The sequence below is a fragment of the Neomonachus schauinslandi genome, chromosome 5, assembly GCF_002201575.2.
Source record: "Neomonachus schauinslandi chromosome 5, ASM220157v2, whole genome shotgun sequence".
NCBI lineage: Eukaryota > Metazoa > Chordata > Mammalia > Carnivora > Phocidae > Neomonachus > Neomonachus schauinslandi.
In genome coordinates this window covers 72,106,790-72,124,058 of record NC_058407.1, presented here as the reverse complement: position 1 = coordinate 72,124,058, position 17,269 = coordinate 72,106,790, and the positions used below count along the sequence as shown (strand labels likewise).

Sequence of the window (17,269 nt, the reverse complement as noted above, 5' to 3'; positions counted from 1 at the left end):
TATGAGGGAACATCTGACTCAAGAGCCAACCTTCTATAGCTTAAGACAGAATTGGGTCTGGATCTGAATTTCCTCAAGTCTAGGCTTGAGTGCTTTCTACTCTAAGTTTGTGAAACATACAAGTGTAACTTTATAGTGCCACCTTATATCAGTATATGCTGCAAAGTAATATAGTTGTGAAAATCCATTTAAAAGACTAGTTTAAAAGAACTGCAGTCATTGACTATAAATGCAGTCACGCTGTAAGTTTAAAAATAAGACTTATTCTTTTGCTGTGCAAAAGGTTATTATTTTGGCATAGTCCCAATAGTTTATTTTTGCTTTTGTTTCCCTTGCTTGAGGAGACATATCCATAAATATTGCTAAGGCTGATGTCAGATTACAGCCTATGTTTTCTTCTAGTTATTTTATGGTTTCAGATCTCACATTTAGGTCTTTAATCCATTTTGAGTTTATTGTGTGTGGTGTATGAAAGTGGTCCAGTTTCATTCTTTTGCACGTAGCTCTCTAGTTTTCCCAACACCATTCATTGAAGAGACTCTTCCCCATTGTATATTCTTGCCTCCTTTGTCATACATTAATCGACCATAAAGCATGGGTTTATTTCTGGAATCTATTCTGTTCCACTGTCCTATGTACCTATTTTCGTGCCATACTGTTGTGATTACTACAGCTTTGTAATATACTTTGAAATCTGGGATTGTGATACCTTCAGCTATGTTCCTTTTTCTCAAGATTGCTTTAACTCTTAGAAGTCTTTTGTGATTCCATACAAATTTTGGGATTATTTGTACTAGTTCTGTAAAAATGCACTTGGTATTTTGATAGGGATTGCAATGAATCTGTAGATTGCTTTGGATAGTATGGACATTTTAATGGTATTACTTCTTTCATTCCATGAGCATGATATAACTTTCTGTTTGTCTATGTCCTCTTTGATTTCACCATTGTCTCAGTTTTCCGAGCACAGGTCTTTCATCTCCTTGGTTAAATTTATTTTAAGGTTTTTTATTTTTATTTTTTTGATGCAACTGTAAATGGAATTGTTTTCTTCTCTTTCTGCTACTTTGTTATTAGTGTATAAAAATGCAATAGATTTCAGCGTATTAATTTTGTATGCTGCAGCTTTACTGAATTCATTTATCAGTTTTAATAGTTTTTTGGAGTCTTTAGGGTTTCTATATATAGCATCATGTTATCTGCAAATAATTACCAATTTGGATGCCTTTTAACTCCTTTTCTTGTCTGATTGCTGCAATTAGGATTTCTAGTACTATGTTGAATAAAAGTACTGAGAATGGACATCCTTGTCCTGTTCCTGACCTTAGAGGAAAAGTTTTCAGTTTTCACCACTGAGTATGATATTACCTCTGGGTTTTTCATATGTAGACTTTATTAGTTTGAGGTATGTTTCCTCTAAACCCACTTTGTTTAAAGTTTTTATCACAAACAAATGTATTCTGTCAAATGTTTTTTCTGCATCTATTGAAATAATCATATGGTTTTTATCCTTCTTCTTGTGAATGTGATGTATCACAAGGAATGGTTTATGAATATTGAACCATGCTTGCATCCCTGGGATAAAAACTTTTGCACAGCAAAGGAAACCATCAACAAAATAAAAAGGCAATCTAGTGAATGGGGGCAGATATCTGCAAATGATATACCTGATAAAGGGTTAACATCCAAGATATAAAAAGAACTTACACAATTCAATACCAAAAACCAATCTGAAGTTAAAAAAAAAATGGGCAGAGCACCTAAACAGACATTTTTCCAAAGAAGACATCCAGATGGTCAACAGACACATGAAAAGATGCTCAATATCAATAATCATCAGGGAAATGCAAATCAAAACCACAATGAAATAGCTCCTCACACCTGTGAGAATGGTAGTATCAAAAAAATAAGATATAACAAGTGTTGATGAAGACATGGAGAAAAGAGAACCATCGTGCACTGTTGGTGGGAATGTAAACTGGTGCAGCCCACTATGAAAAACATGGAGGTTCCTCAAAAAACTAAAATAGTTGATCCAGTTATTCCTCTACAAGGTAATTACCCCCAGAAAACCAAAACACCAATTTGAAAAGATAGATACATGTACCCATATGTTTACTGCAGCATTATTTACAATAGTCAAGATATGGAAGCAACCCAAGGGGTCCAAAATAGATGATTGGATGAAGATATGGCATAGAGACAACAATGGAATACTACTCAGACATAAAAAAAATGAGATCTTGCCCTCTGTGACAACATGGGTGGACCTCATGGGTATTATACTAAGTGATATGAGTCAGAGAAAGACAAATACCATATGATTTCACTTATATGTAGAATTTAAAAACCAACAAGTGAATACACTAACAAAAAAACAGATTATTAAATACAGAGAACAAACTGGTGGTTGCTTGAGGGGAGGTTGGCTGGGGGATGGAGGAAATAGGTAAATGGGGTTAAAAGGTATAAACTTCCAGTTATAAAATAAGTAAGTCACACAGATGAAATGTATAGCATAGGGAATATAATCAATAATAAAAAAAGGTCTCATTCTGAAATTGTATTTTATGTTCTTATGGTATATAAGGGATGACATACCTGCCCCAGGCTGCCTCATTCGTAGATGCTGTATTAACTGGAACACAGGAGGAGTCAATGACAGTTGATTTGTTCATCCTGTAGCAGAAACCGCAGTCTGGATCCAACATACATTCATTACAGTAACTGTAAAATAAAGAGTTATATCACGTTAAAGACAACTGATCTTCTTCTACATATTCCATTATACTTTGCAGGAAGCTTGGGGCCACGGCACTCATGTTAGCCATGGCAAAGGGACATGTGCTGAGGCTGCTGGGAGCTGGTGGGTCTCCCCACCTGTCTCTCTCCTGGCTACAGCAACTGCAGAAGCCACTTTGAGATGGAGGGAGGCTTGGATCTGAGACACTGGGTGTAAAAGATCCCCAGTTGTCCCTCAGCAAATCAGCATTTGCTTTTCTAAGCCACTGAGATTTGTTACTAAAGCATGGACTGGCCCAATGTGACCCAGTGGAGTTGTTCCAAATTGTACCCAAGCATTTATTTCTCTTAACTGTCTCCATTCCGTATCCTATCTTTTAAAAGTGGAAAACATATTTCCCAGTATAAATACTGAAACAGAAAATTCAGAGAATGAAAAACATTACATCTGAAGAAAAAAGTTAAAAACAAAAATATCACCACCCCAATAATGGTCACTGTTAACATCTTGGTAGGACATCTGTACTCTTAACAAATCTACACAGAGTACCAACTATATGCTATGCTTAATTTAAAATAAGTTGGTATAGGAAAAAAGGCTAACTTTCTCTAAGTTAATTGCATCTACTGGTTGGATCACAGAGCCATAATCAATTAATCATTGCTCATATAACAGCAGTGTCCTAACTGCAGAAAACTCTAAAGAGGCAAAATCCTTTAGAGGGCAGGGTTTTCCAACCTAAGTCTACAAAGTACTTGTAAATGTGTTTTCTTGCAGTCAAATTCATTTGCCAGACAATTCTGGAGTACCTCAAACATGGCAGGCACACACAGGGCACTGCAGACACTAAGATGAATAGGACAAAGTCCTTGCTCCTGGGTAGATAAAAGGCAAGGACAGGAACAGATATACAAATAAATAAATGGCAGTGTAATAGAAATTAGTGTGAGCTACTCTAAGGACAGAGGCCTGTTCATCTGCCTGTAAGAGCTGGGGATAGTTTGGGAGAAGATACTTGACATAGATCATAAAAGAAATTTACCATGCAAAGAGGTAGAGGGCAGGGCATTTCAGAGGACTCTTATTCTACAATTAAAGATCAGTCAGCACAGACTTATTATTGACTGTGTACAAGTAATTATATGATGGGGTGTGGGGGAGAAACAGGGTAAGTACTACTGTCAAGCATTCAAAAAAGAGGTGAATCCTCAAAATCAAAATAATTCTTTGATTAATTTAGCTAACCGGGAAAACACTGGCATTGTTTAAAACAAGATTATCATTTCAGCCTCCTTCTGTAAACTTTTCCTTTGCAAACAGCCATCCTTAATTTTAAATGAGACTTGAGACCCCTTGAGGCATAGCTTGGAGATATTGAGGATTCAGTTCCAGACCACTGCAATAAAGCAAATACCACAATAAATGAGTCTTTTGGTTTCCTGGTGCATATAAAAGTCATGTTTACTCTATACTGTAGTCTGTTGTGGGTGCTACAGCATTATATCTAAAAAAAAATATACCAATGTACATACCTTAATTTAAAAATACATTATTGCTAAAAAATGCTACCATCACCTGAGCTTTTAGCAAGTCATAATGACTGATCATAGATCACCATAACAAATCTAATAATAATGAAAAAGTTTGGAATATTATGAGATTTACCAAAATGTGACATATACAAAGTGAGCAAATACTGTTGGAAAAATAGTGCCAACAGACTTGCTTGATGCGCGGTTGCTGCAAACCTTCAATTTGTAAAAGACACACTATTCTGTGAAATGCAATAAAGTGAAGTGCAGGAAAACGAGGTATGCCTGTACTAAAAGCAAAAGAGAGGGCTTTGAAAACCAACTGAAAGGTCAATATACTTTAGAGAGGTGATACAGCATTGCAAATATAAAAGGGTCCACACCTGTGATAAGCAAAAGAAACAGAACAACAGGAAGCTTTAGAAGTACTGTGAGCTTCCAGCTTTCACAACTAGACAGGGCTAATCTGGAAAGGAAGGGAATTCCTGCTAGCACTTTGTTGGTTTCTTCCACCCATGTGAGGTAGACTCTAACAACCCTGATTTTTCCAACGGCTTTAAATGATACTTATTTGGGAAAGGTCAACTCATCCAGCGGTAGAGAAATGACTCTATTTCTTTAAAAATAAGTAATTCCTACAACAGGCCAAAAAAAGTAATGATGAAGGCTAACAGTTACCGAGAACCTACCACACGAGTGTGTCAGACATCACAAGGTGTCACTGATGATGCTTTGCCTCCTCCATCCCTCATTCAGTCATCTGACTCTGACCACAACCTCCCATTCTTCCAGCTTGCTTATAAATGATCCCAGCTCTGCCCTGGTGATTCGTTCAATACAAATATGTGCCAGGCACTATTCTGGGGGTTGGGCCACATTAGTAAACAGAACAGATTCCCTGCCCTCATGGAGCTGTTAGACCTCCTGGTGACTCTGGTTCATTGACCCTTCTACTTGTTCCCTATTCATTAGCTTTTAACTTTCTTTGGTTCATCCTTATCTAGCTTATGGATCATGGCCTATCACTTCAACATCCTAAATTTCCTTGCCCATTTCTTTCCATCTCACCCGACTAGCAAAAAGCCTAGCCATATGTGAATGTCAACGTTCGCCTTTTCTATGCCTTCCCCACAGACCCGAATGCAGCTGAGGGAATCACACAACAGGGCAGCTTAGTAGTTCTCTAGAATACACTGCTACCAGCCTCCAAAGGATCCTCAACGGCCTGACATTCCTAATAATTTTCTGTAGTCAACTCCACACAAGGACTTTACAACCACATTACATGGGGACTATTCTTCAAATCTCCAATGCTCTGTCCTTTTAGTCACTTCATATCCAGCTTCACCTCAAGTCTACCTTCACATAGAAAACAGATGAAAGTGGTAAAGATGGTAACTTTATAATCTTACAGCAAACACAGAAATAATCATAATGTCCTCTGCTCCAGTAACAAAGAGAAATTGTTTTTCTTTTCTATCTGGGCTTTCGTTCTGTTCCATCTCCTTAGCCCATTTCAGACCCTTTTGATTACTGCTCCTTCTTTCTCTTAACGTCTATTGTCTTAAGGTGGAAGATTAGCTTTTTGATTTGGTATCTTTCTTCCTTTTTACTGTAGAAAGTTGTAACCATGAATTTCCCTCTGAACACTGCTGTACTTACATCCCACATTTGGTATGTTTGGTTTTCATTTTCATTCATCTCAAAAGAATTTTCTAATTCTCCTTGTGACTACTTTGACCCACTGGATTAAGAAGTGTTATTTAATTTTCACATATTCATGAATTTCCCAATTTTTTTCTGTTAGTGATTTTCAGTTTCACTCCATTGTTATCAGAAAACACTTAGTATGATTTCAGACCTTTTAAAATTTATTGAGGCTTGTTTTGTGGCCTGGCATATGATCTATCCTGAAGAATCTTCCTTGTGCACTTAAGGAGTGTATATTCTATTGGTAGCAGAGTATTCTCGAAATGTCTGTTAGATCTGGATGATTTGTAGTCAATACACTAATTTTCTTTTGGGAGGGGATGTTTTTTAGATCCTCTTTCTTCTTTTAATTTAAGTTTTAGTTAACATACTGTGCAGTATTAGTTTTAGGAGAATTCAGTAATTCATCACTTAAATACAACACCAAGTGCTCATCACAAGTGCCTCCTTAATACCCATCAGCCACCTAGCCCATCCCTCACCCACCTCCCTCCATCAACCCTTAGTTTGTTCTCTATTTTTAAGAGTCTCTTATGGTTTGTTTCCCTCCCCCCCCCATATGTTCATCAATTTTCTTTCTTTTTTAAAAAATATTTTATTTATTTATTTATTTATGGACAGCACAAGTGGGAGGGGCAGAGGGAGAGAGAGAATCTCAAGCAGACTTCGTGCTGTGTGTGGAGCCTGACACGGGGCTTGATCCCAGGACCCCTGAGATCATGACCTGAGCCAAAACCAAGAATCAGATGCTTAAGAGACTGCACCCTATCTATTTTCTTTCTTAAATTCCACATGAGTGAGATCATATGGTATTTGTCTTTCTCTGACTTATTTCACTTAGCATAATACACTCTAGCTCCACCTACATCATTGTGAATGATAAGATTTCATTCTTTTTGATGGCTGAGTAATATTCCATTACATATATATACATACATATGTATGTGTATGTATATATATAATAGTGTATGTGTGATACACTACTATATATATACATACACACATACACTACTATATATATACATACATATGCTACATCTCCATCTCTCTTTTTTTTTAAAGATTTTATTTATTTGAGAGAGAGAGAGAATGAGAGAGAGCACATGAGAGGGGGGAGGGTCAGAGGGAGAAGCAGACTCCCTGCCAGGCAGGGAGCCCGATGCGGGACTCGATCCAGGGACTCCAGGATCATGACCTGAGCCGAAGGCAGTCACTTAACCAACTGAGCCACCCAGGCACCCTCCATATCTTTATCCATTCATCAGTTGATGGACATTTGGGCTCTCTCCATAGTTTGGCTATTGTTGAAATTGCTGCTATGAACATCGGGGTGCATGTACCCCTTTGAATCTGTACTTTTGTATCCTTTGGGTAAATACCTAGTAGTGCAATTACTGGATCGAAAGGTAGTTCTGTTTTTAACTTTCTGAGAAACCTCCATACTGCTTTCCACAGGGGCTGCACAAGTTTGTATGCCCACCAGCAGTAAAGAGGGTTCCCCTTTCTCCTCATCCTCACCAACATCTGTTGTTTCCTATGTTGTTAATTTTGGCCATTCTGACAGGTGTGAGGTGGTAGCTCATCATGGTTTTGATTTGTATTTCCCTGATGACGAGTGATGTTGAGCATCATTTCATGTGTCTGTTAGCCATCTGGATGTCTTCTTTGGAAAAGTGTCTATTCATGTGTTTTGCCCATTTCTTAACTGGATTATTTGTTTTTTTTGGGTGCTGAGTTTGAAAAGTTCTTTATAGATTTTGGAAACCCTTTATCAGATATATTGCTTGCAAATATGTTCTTCCATTCCAATGGTTGCCTTTTAGTTTTGTTGATTGTTTTCTTGTCTGTGCAGAAGCTTTTTATCTTGATTGAGTCCTGGTAGTTCATTTTTGCTTTTGTCTCCCTTGCCTGTGGTAACGTGTCTAGTAAGAAGTTGCTACGGCTGAGGTCAAAGAAGTTATTACCTGTGTTTTCCTCTAGGATTTTGATGGTTTCCTATCTCACATTTAGGTCTTTCATCCATTTTGAGTTTATTTTTGTGTATGGTGTGAGGAAATGGTTCAGTTTCATTCTTTTGCATGTTGCTGTCCAGTTTTCCCAACACCATTTGTTGGAAACACTTTTTTCCATTGGATATTCTTCCCTGCTTTGTCAAAAATTAGTTGACCATATAGTTGTGGGTCCATTTCTGGGTTTTCTATTCTATTCTATTGATCTGTGTGTCTGTTTTTGTGCCAATACCATACTGTCTTGATGACTAAAGCTTTGTAATATAGCTTGAAGTCTGGAATAGTGATGCCTCCAGCTTTGCTTTTCCTTTTCAAGATTGCTTTGGCTATTTGTGGTCTTTTGTGGTTCCATACAAATTTTAGGATTTTTTTGTTCTAGCAATGTGAAAAATGCTGGTGGTATTTTGATAGGGATTGCACTGAATGTGTAGATTGTTTTGAGTAGCAGGATACAAAATCAATGTAGAGAAATCTGCTGCATTTCTATATACCAGCAATGAAGCAGCAGAAAGAGAAATCAAAGAATGTTATGTCTTCTAAAAGGGATACCCTGACTTTCTTTTAAACTTTTATTTTCTAATTCTAAAAAGTTTCAGAAGAGGCAATATTTATGATTATGGTTTCTATAATGGGAAGATATTTATGAGGTGCTCACTCATTATATTTAAAAATAGTACAATGCTAATGAAAGAATGTATCTCTCAGTGTAATGCTATTATAGTTGTCACTATGATCCAAATTGTGACATTAACGAGGAACTCTCTAGCCACCCTATGCTTTGAAATATCAGCAAGTTCTCAGTAAATAAAAGAGATAGTGTTAGGAGTACTATGCAGATATCAGCAGCTCCTATCAGGTAAGTGTGCCTAGTGAAATGCGTAACAGGAGTGTGTGTTATAGAGATTTTAGGGACACATCAGTGTTTATACAAATACAATCACAAAGACATAAAATAGGCTCTTTTAATATAAAAGAGTTTTCAAACGGTGATGATAATAACAGATAACAGATAAAACTGTGTACTTACTTTCAATTTATTGACTGAAAAGTTGCATATAAATGTGTATGTTTGTTTGTATAATACACACATTTCTTTACCTAAATACACACATGTACATATACAAACATGCACATACATGCCATTTTATATTTGCAAAGTTGAAGCTGAGATTTGTGTTTTTAACTATGTTAACCAAAGGTTCATGTAGTATAATAGGAAAATACTTAGCCCTATTGAAAGAGACAGGCTTGGCAGATTGAGCTCTCTTCTTTTTACCTCCCCTGTAGAGAGTTTATTGTGAACTTTTCTGAGATAAAATGGGAGAACCAGTTCAAGAATTCATAAAAGATTAGAGTTACAAAAAATTAGAGGCTAAAGTACCAGTAAATGTTAAAAAGGAATGGAAGGAAAGAAGCCTACTCTGAGAAATAGGTTAAATTCACCCCCTTTAATAATATACCAAAGAGCAAAAGTTTGTGATTGCTTTTAATCTGCAGGCCTTACTGCTGTGAATCTTTTGCATCTAACTCAGGAATCCATTGTATTCTTAGCCTCACTTTCTAAGGGGAAGAGATGAGAAATAGGACTATGTTCCAGATACTTGGAAATAAGACTTACGTTCCAAAATCCATTTGTGTATGGATTTGATCAGAGAGACATGAATTATAGGGAACAATTCACAGCTTGATTCAAGCCTCATGGACCAACATATAGCGAAGCAAGGTGTAACCTGTGTAACGGAACTGCAGAGAGAACTAGTAAATCTGCTGTCAATATAAGTGACATTCATTCTTCACTTTACATACTCAGCAGGTATCTCTTGAACAGTTGTCTGTCAGGTAACATGGAAATCACTAGGAATAAAAGATGTACAAGACAAAAATCTCTCCCTTGAGAAGGTCACAGTGCAGTAAGAGAAGGCAAACATATCATAAACCCTTAGAGATAATAATGTGATGGGCAGTAATAATAGTAGTCTTTGTGAGCCTCTGACACCACAGTGATCTAAGTTTGCTAGGGTCAAGAAGTTTTACAGAGGAGGTGATGCCAAATATGAGTCTTGAAGGAAATATGTAGGAAAATAAAGGTGGAAAGTAATAGTCCAGACAGAGAATACAATAGGGAAAAGCATAAGAGCTTGTCCTCCTCTGACTCCTGCAGTTCATATGGATGGGCTAGAGCCCATGGCACTTGAGAAGAAATAGCAAGACAAGATTGCCATGCTAAGAGGGGTAGATTGTGCCATAGTGAGGAGTTGGATCTTCATCATACAGACAGGGGGACGCTACTGCAGAGTTTAAATAGGGGAGAGATCTGATCAGGTGAGATGTAAGGCAGTAGAGTGGATGGAGTGGCACTTGTCTGGGGGCAGGAGGACGTGTTAGAAGACAGACGGAAGAGCTGAGATGAGAGGTGGTAAGGATGGAGAGCGGAGGAACCACACACATTTTGGGGACAAACCTGAGGGACCTGTGGCTATTTAAATGTGGGCATTCTGGATCACACTCAGGTTTTTAAATTGTGAGACATAAAAGAACAGCAGCTTTGACAGGAAATCCAAAGATCGAGCTCTAGGGGTGTTGAGTTTGAGGTACTTATGAAACATCCAGAGAACTGGGCAGTTGGAAATATGGGCCTGGCACTTAGGGAAGGGAAACAAACTGGAGAAACAGTTCATGGAGTCTCAGCGTGTCGGTGATAGTAAAGGTCACATAAGGGTGATGCTTTGCAGCAAAAGTGTACAGTGTGAAGGGACACTGCCAAGAAAAGAAGCAAAGCAGAAAGGACCAAGAGGAGAAGGAAAAGACTAAGAAGCAGCAGTCTGAGGAAAGGAAGAAACATAAAGGGACTAGTGTTAAGGGGTAAGGAAGTGCCAGGAACAAGGGAAACATTGTAGGAAAATTTATCACAGATCAATAAATTAAGATTAGGAGAGCGCCCAGAGCTAACAACGAGAAGACCCTTGGCAACCTCAGAGCAGCTTTCACAAAGCGGTGAGGCATGGCCCACTTCATGGAGCCAGTGCCAGCAGCTCCCCAGATTGTTAACATAATTTCCGATCACTTAATTTTTTTTTTTTTAATTCTCAGAAGTTCCCTACTTACGCAGTCCAAATAAGGGAGAGGGGTCACCTGACATCCACACGCTGGCCAAGAAAGAAGGCAGGAGTCCTGGAGTTTTGTTTGTAGCACGCACACAGATGCCCAGTCCTGCAGAGGGCTACAGCAAGGCGGGCTGTCGTGGCCCCAACCCAGCCCTCCATCCCTACCACCCCCCCACCCCCCCCCCGCCGGGGTGTTCTCTGGTTGATTTGGTTCCAAGTCACCTGCCAAAAGCAGCAGAGCAGTTAGGAGTGAGGAGAGGGTGGTAGGGAAAGTTTAGAGTAGCTCTCTTGGGACACAGAGTGCCATTACTGCACAAAGTAGGGTGTGAAATTCATGCATGAGGAATGAGCGAGTGAACACAGTTCCTCGCAGGCAATGGAATTGGGCCTGAGCCAGCGGCTGGCCCTCATGGCCACCATATGCTACCGGCGACTGTCCGCAGGCTAGGCCCTGCCAGAAACAGGCATTTTCAGACCAAACACTGTCCCTAATGCTCCATCTCATTGGGTTTAATGACACATACTTAAAAACAAATGGACCGTTTTCTAGAGGGCTGAGTTCACACTCGACTTCACAGAGTAGAAACTAAAATTGTTCTAAGTTAACCCAAATCAATTTTTTAAAGATTTGCCGAGGAGAGAGAAGAGGGCACCTTCGGTTAAGGCCCTGGTGCCATGTGAAACATGTAAACAATTGATTAAATGAAAACACGCCGTCCTTTCTTTCCCTTAGACACTAAGCTACCTCTTATTCTGCTCTTTTTAACTTTAATTGGAAACATTTTAAAGTTTCAGGACCAGTTTTCTAAATATGTGAACACTTATTATTTTTCTCCCTTTCTAAAAAGTTCAGAGATTGAAAACTTAAATCTTCCTTCCCTTCAACTAGCAAGAAACAAACTGTTTGGTTCTAATTGTAATTTTATTATCTAGATTATATATTTTCCCATCTGTTTAGAGTGTCTAGTATGCTCTGCATTCAGTTCCCCTAACAATTTCTAGAAGAGCAGCATCATCAGCTATTATATAACCTCCCCAAATGAAAGTATCCACAATCAAGAACAATAGCATGAATTCTGGGCACACTTATTTACCACAAATTCTCTCTAAATATCATAATGTCCTGGTACTAAGAAATTTCACAGGATGCGATTTAAAAGAGGACCCTCTCTTAATGTGGCTTTTTTCTTCAGGCTTCAAGGAAATTAGCCCTTCTAGCTGGTGTTTCTGAAACTGAGTTATCAAAATTACTAACCAATTTCATTTGGGTTGTGGACTGAATGTTTGCAAATTGTCCACTTTAGCCTCCAGCAGTTTAAAAACTGAGCTCAGGTTAAGGAACCCTCTGGCAATTAGATTGACCATCTTTCTATTTCATTCTAAAAATGACTCAGATATTCACTTCAAGCCACCCACCCCCCAAAATTATTCTCCATAAATGGGCAGAACAGGCTAATGAACCTACAGTAATGCCTTGATTTATAGAGCTGTCATGCTTTGATTCATTCAATAAACATATTTTAAGGAACCAGCTTACAATGGGGTGTGGCAGATAACAGTTGATAAACACGGTCTTTTCCCTTGGGATATAGACCTCACAGTCGATTTTGCAAACCAGTCAGTAAAGAACATTGGAATTCTATGATGGAGGTGTGCACGAAGCAAAGAGGAGGGCCATCTCTATCAACTGTATTACACACTGATTTGTCTGAAATTTAAAATATTTTGTATCAATAGGGAGGTATCCTCATTTTAATTCATTAATTCCTTTTATAAAGCACAGTCCTTTTGTAAATATCTTCTTAATTCATTTCTTTTGTAAATTTAGTTTCTTAAAGTAGAGCACACTTATACTTTCTGCCCTTGAAATCAGCATGCAAGAGTAAATATTTGAGAGATGTCACAATATTACAATGTTTTACATGGTTAAAGTTTGTGAGAATGAAGAGTTAGCGTATATGTATTTTTCTTTTTTTTTTTTTCCCCTTCATGTAGAATCTTGAACTGGGTAGTTTCTTAGAGATTATGTGCTCTTGAAATGGAAAACCTGAAGTCCAGAATTTAGAACTCACCCCAGGTCACAGTGTGAAAGAGGATAAATGGGGCCTAATTAGCCAGTTTGCTTTCACACAAAAATGTTTTCATCTGTGCTTAGAATATTCTTTTTTTTTTTTTTAAATATTTTATTTATTTATTTGACAGAGAGAGAGACAGGAGAGAGGGAACACAAGCAGGGGCAGTGGGAGAGGGAGAAGCAGGCTTCCTGATGAGCAGGGAGCCTGATGTGGGGCTCCATCCCAGGACCCCGGGGCCACGACCCGAGCCGAAGGCGGACGCATAATGACTGAGCCACCCAGGTGTCCCTGTGCTTAGAATGTTCTTATGAGCATTCATCTAGTGCCACTATATTTAAGTTTTCAGCCTTTATATGTATAAGACGTGACATAAATTCATCAGGTCATGTTCAAGAAAGCCTTAAAGAGTAAATCACGAATAAAAAATAGCCATTTCTAGATGTTATTCATTTTTCATGCCATTTGTTAGAGCCACAGTTATGATACATGCTCTCTGTAAAAGGTCAATTAGCAGATTCCCCAGGATATTTAAAGTTTTGTGTTACCTTCTAAATGTCAAGTTGAAGTTAGAAATATTGTTACATTTGGGAGAATTTTGCCAGTCTTTATGATGAAAAGAATTTCAGGTCAAGAATGTGGTAGGAAATTTTATCTTGCTTCTGCAAGCCTGAGGGACTCTAAGTCCAAATGACTCTGTGGCGGCAAGGAAATGGAATACTGTTTCATACTTGGCCTCTTTTTACTGAGTGACCCATGTGAACCGGTATGGAGGGCAAATATGGAGTAGTAGAGAGGAGAGCTTCTCAAGTTTTTTCAGTAAGGGAAAGGCTTGAGCCTGCACATTTTCTGTGGTATATTCTAGGAGAGGTTGGAAAGTAGAAAGAGAAGAAAATAACCAATTGGACAAGGTGTTGGTGCGGGTGAAGACCAGAGGGATCAAGGTTAAAAGCCCTGGTGGAGGGATGACATTTTGCAGAGCCTGGAAGAAAAGAGTGAAGACAGACCTGGCTACTGAGATCTTTGTTCATGTCTGAGTTTAAAGCTGAGAATGTTCCTACCTAGTCCCTTCAGTTTTCACCACAAGCAAGACAATGCCATCTTGTAAGAGATGGGCAGGGGAATAGGATTGGATTAGAGGAGAGTTGTGGGTGTTTGGGACATCAGTTGTGGGCTGGGGAAAGGCACCGACCAGTGACAGGTAAAAGTTCCCTGATTAGCAGTGAGGATCCAGCTGTGGTTGAATACTGTGAATGTGTACTTTTATCAGTGTGCCTGGTTGTGTTAATTCTCCACCAGTACAGAGCAACCTAGATGCAGAAAGAAAAGATGATGGTCGGAAAGTGTCAAACATAAAAGTTTATAGGTGATATACAGAAGTACCAAAATACAAAGATTTGGAGGGTCTGGTTAGAATGGTTAAGGAGACTTCACCATGAAAGTGACAGAGAAGGATGAAGAGCCATGGAGTGACTGAAAGTTCAGGAAGAAAGGATATGAAAGTTCTCTGAGGTAGAAAAGCAGTTGTCCTAGGATAAGGAAGTAAGATCTTGAAGGGGAAGGAGTGAGAAATATGCATATGTATGTATTCTAGATCAGGGATCAGCAAACTTCCTGTCAAGAATTAGATAGTAGATATTTGTGGCTTTGCAGGCCCTATGGATCCTGTTAAAACCTCTTGGCTCTGCTGTTGAAGCTTGACAGCCATCATAAACAGTAAGTAAACAATGGGTATGGCTGTGTTCCAGTAAAACTTTATTTGCAAAACAGATGGTGGTCTGATTTGTCTCAAGGGCTGTAGTTTCCCGACCTCTGTTCTAGATTATGACAATTTCCAGGATGTGACAAAGTTAAGTGTAAGTGCACAGACTATTAGAAAACAGGGGGCTAAGATGCTTTAAGATTAGTGCATCAAGACCCACAATTGTATGGTCAACTTAACTTTGACAAAGCAGGGAAGAATATCCAATGGAAAAAAGACAGTCTTTTCAACAAATGGTGTTGGGAAAACTGGACAGCCACATGCAAAAGAATGAAACTGAACCATTTCCTCACACCGTACACAAAAATAAATTCAAAATGGATGAAAGACCTAAATGTGAGACAGGAAACCATCAAAATCCTAGAAGAGAAGACAGGCAACAACCCCTTCAACATTGGCCCTAGCAAATTCTTACTAGGTAAGTCTCCAGAGGCAAGGGAAACAAAAGTAAAAATGACTATTGGGACTTCATTAAGATAAAAATCTTCTGGACAGCAAAGGAAACAATCAACAAAACTAAAAGGCAACCATTGGAATGGAAGAACATATTTGCAAACAATATATCTGATAAAGGGTTAGTTTCCAAAATCTATAAAGAACTTACCGAACTCAACACCCCAAAAAACAAATAATCCAGTTAAGAAATGGGCAAAACACATGAATAGGCACTTTTCCAAAGAAGACATCCAGATGGCTAACAGACACATGAAATGATGTTCAACATCACTCATCATCAGGGAACTGCAAATCAAAACCACAAGAGATACCACCTTACACCTGTCAGAATGGCTAAAATTAATAACACAGGAAATGATAGATGTTGGTGAGGATGTGGAGAAAGGGGAACTCTCTACCTTGTTGGTGGGAATGCAAACTGGTGTGGTCACTCTGGAAAACAGTATGGAGGTTCCTCAAAAAGTTAAAAACAGAACTACCCTACAATCCAGCAAGTGCACTGGATACAAAAATACAGTTTCAAAGGGGTACATGCACCCTGATGTTTATAGTAGCATTATCAACCACAGTCAAACTATGGAGAGAGCCCAAATGTCCACTGACTGATGAATGGATAAAGAAGATGTTGACACAGAATGGAGTATTACTCAGCCATCAAAAAGAATAAACTCTTGCCATTTGCAATGATGTGCATGGAGCTAGAGGGTATTATGCAAACTGAAACAGGTCAGAGAAAAACAAATACCGTATGATTTCCTCATGTGGAATTTAAGAAACAAAGCAAATGAGCAAAGAAAAAAAGAGAGAAACCAAGAAACAGAATCTTAACTACAGAGAACTCATGGTTCAGAGGGGAAGCAGGGACAGGGGGAGATAGGTGATGGGGATTAAGAGTACACTTATCATGATGAGTACTGAATAATGTATAGAAGTGTTGAATCACTACATTGTACAACTGAAACTAATGTAACACTGTATATTAACAATAGTGGAATTAAAAAAATAAGCTTAATTTAAAAAACAAAAGAATGTGTATTCTGCCAATTTTATTTTATTTTTTAAGATTTTATTTATTTACTTGACAGAGAGAGACGGAACACAAGCAGGGGGAATGGGAGAGAGAGAAGCAAGTTACGCACCGAGCAGGGAGCCTGATGCAGGGCTCGATCCCAGGACCCTGGGATCATGACCTGAGCTGAAGGCAGATGCTTAATGACTGAGCCACCCAGGAGCCCCTATTCTGCCAATTTTAGATGAAATGTTCTTTATGTATCTATTAAGTCCGTCTGGTCTAAAGTGTTGTTTAAAGCCAGTGTTTCCTTATTGATTTTCTGTCTGGATAATCTAACCACTGATGTAAGTGGGGTATTAAAGTTCCCTACCATTATCATATTATTATCAATTTCTCCCTTTATGTCTGCTAATTGTTTGCGTTATATATTTAGGTGCTCCTATGTTGGGTGCATAAATATTGACAACTGTTGTATCTTCTTAGATTAATTCTTTTATCACTAGGTACTGCCCTTCTTTGTTTTTGTTACAGTCCTCGTTTTAAAGTCCATTTTGTCAGGGCTCTTGGGTAGCTCAGTCAGTTGAGCGTCTGCCTTTGGCTTGGGTCATGGTCCCGGGGTTCTGGGATCAAGCCCTGCGTTGGGCTCCCTGCTTGATAGGGAGCCTGCTTCTCCCTCTTCCACTCTCCCTGCTTGTGCTCTCCCTCTTTCTCTGTCAGATAAATAAATAAAATCTTTTTTTTTAAAAGAAGTCTATTTTGTCTAATATGAGTATTGTTACTTCAGCTTTCCTTTCATTTCCATATGCATGGGATATTTTTTTTCAGCTCTTCACTTTCAGTCTGTGTCTTTGGATCTGAAGCAAGTCACT

General features: G+C 38.6%; 1 protein-coding gene across 1 annotated transcript in view; it reads right to left on the bottom strand.

Annotated features, from left to right (window-relative positions):
* The window catches only part of SLC2A13 (solute carrier family 2 member 13), a 357,230-nt gene that overhangs the window by 62,585 nt on the left and 277,376 nt on the right, over window positions 1–17,269 (bottom strand). Inside the window, exon 7 of the mRNA XM_021690384.1 lies at window positions 2,602–2,727. Coding sequence (XP_021546059.1) covers window positions 2,602–2,727 — 126 coding nt within the window. The remainder of the gene's footprint in view (window positions 1–2,601; window positions 2,728–17,269) is intronic.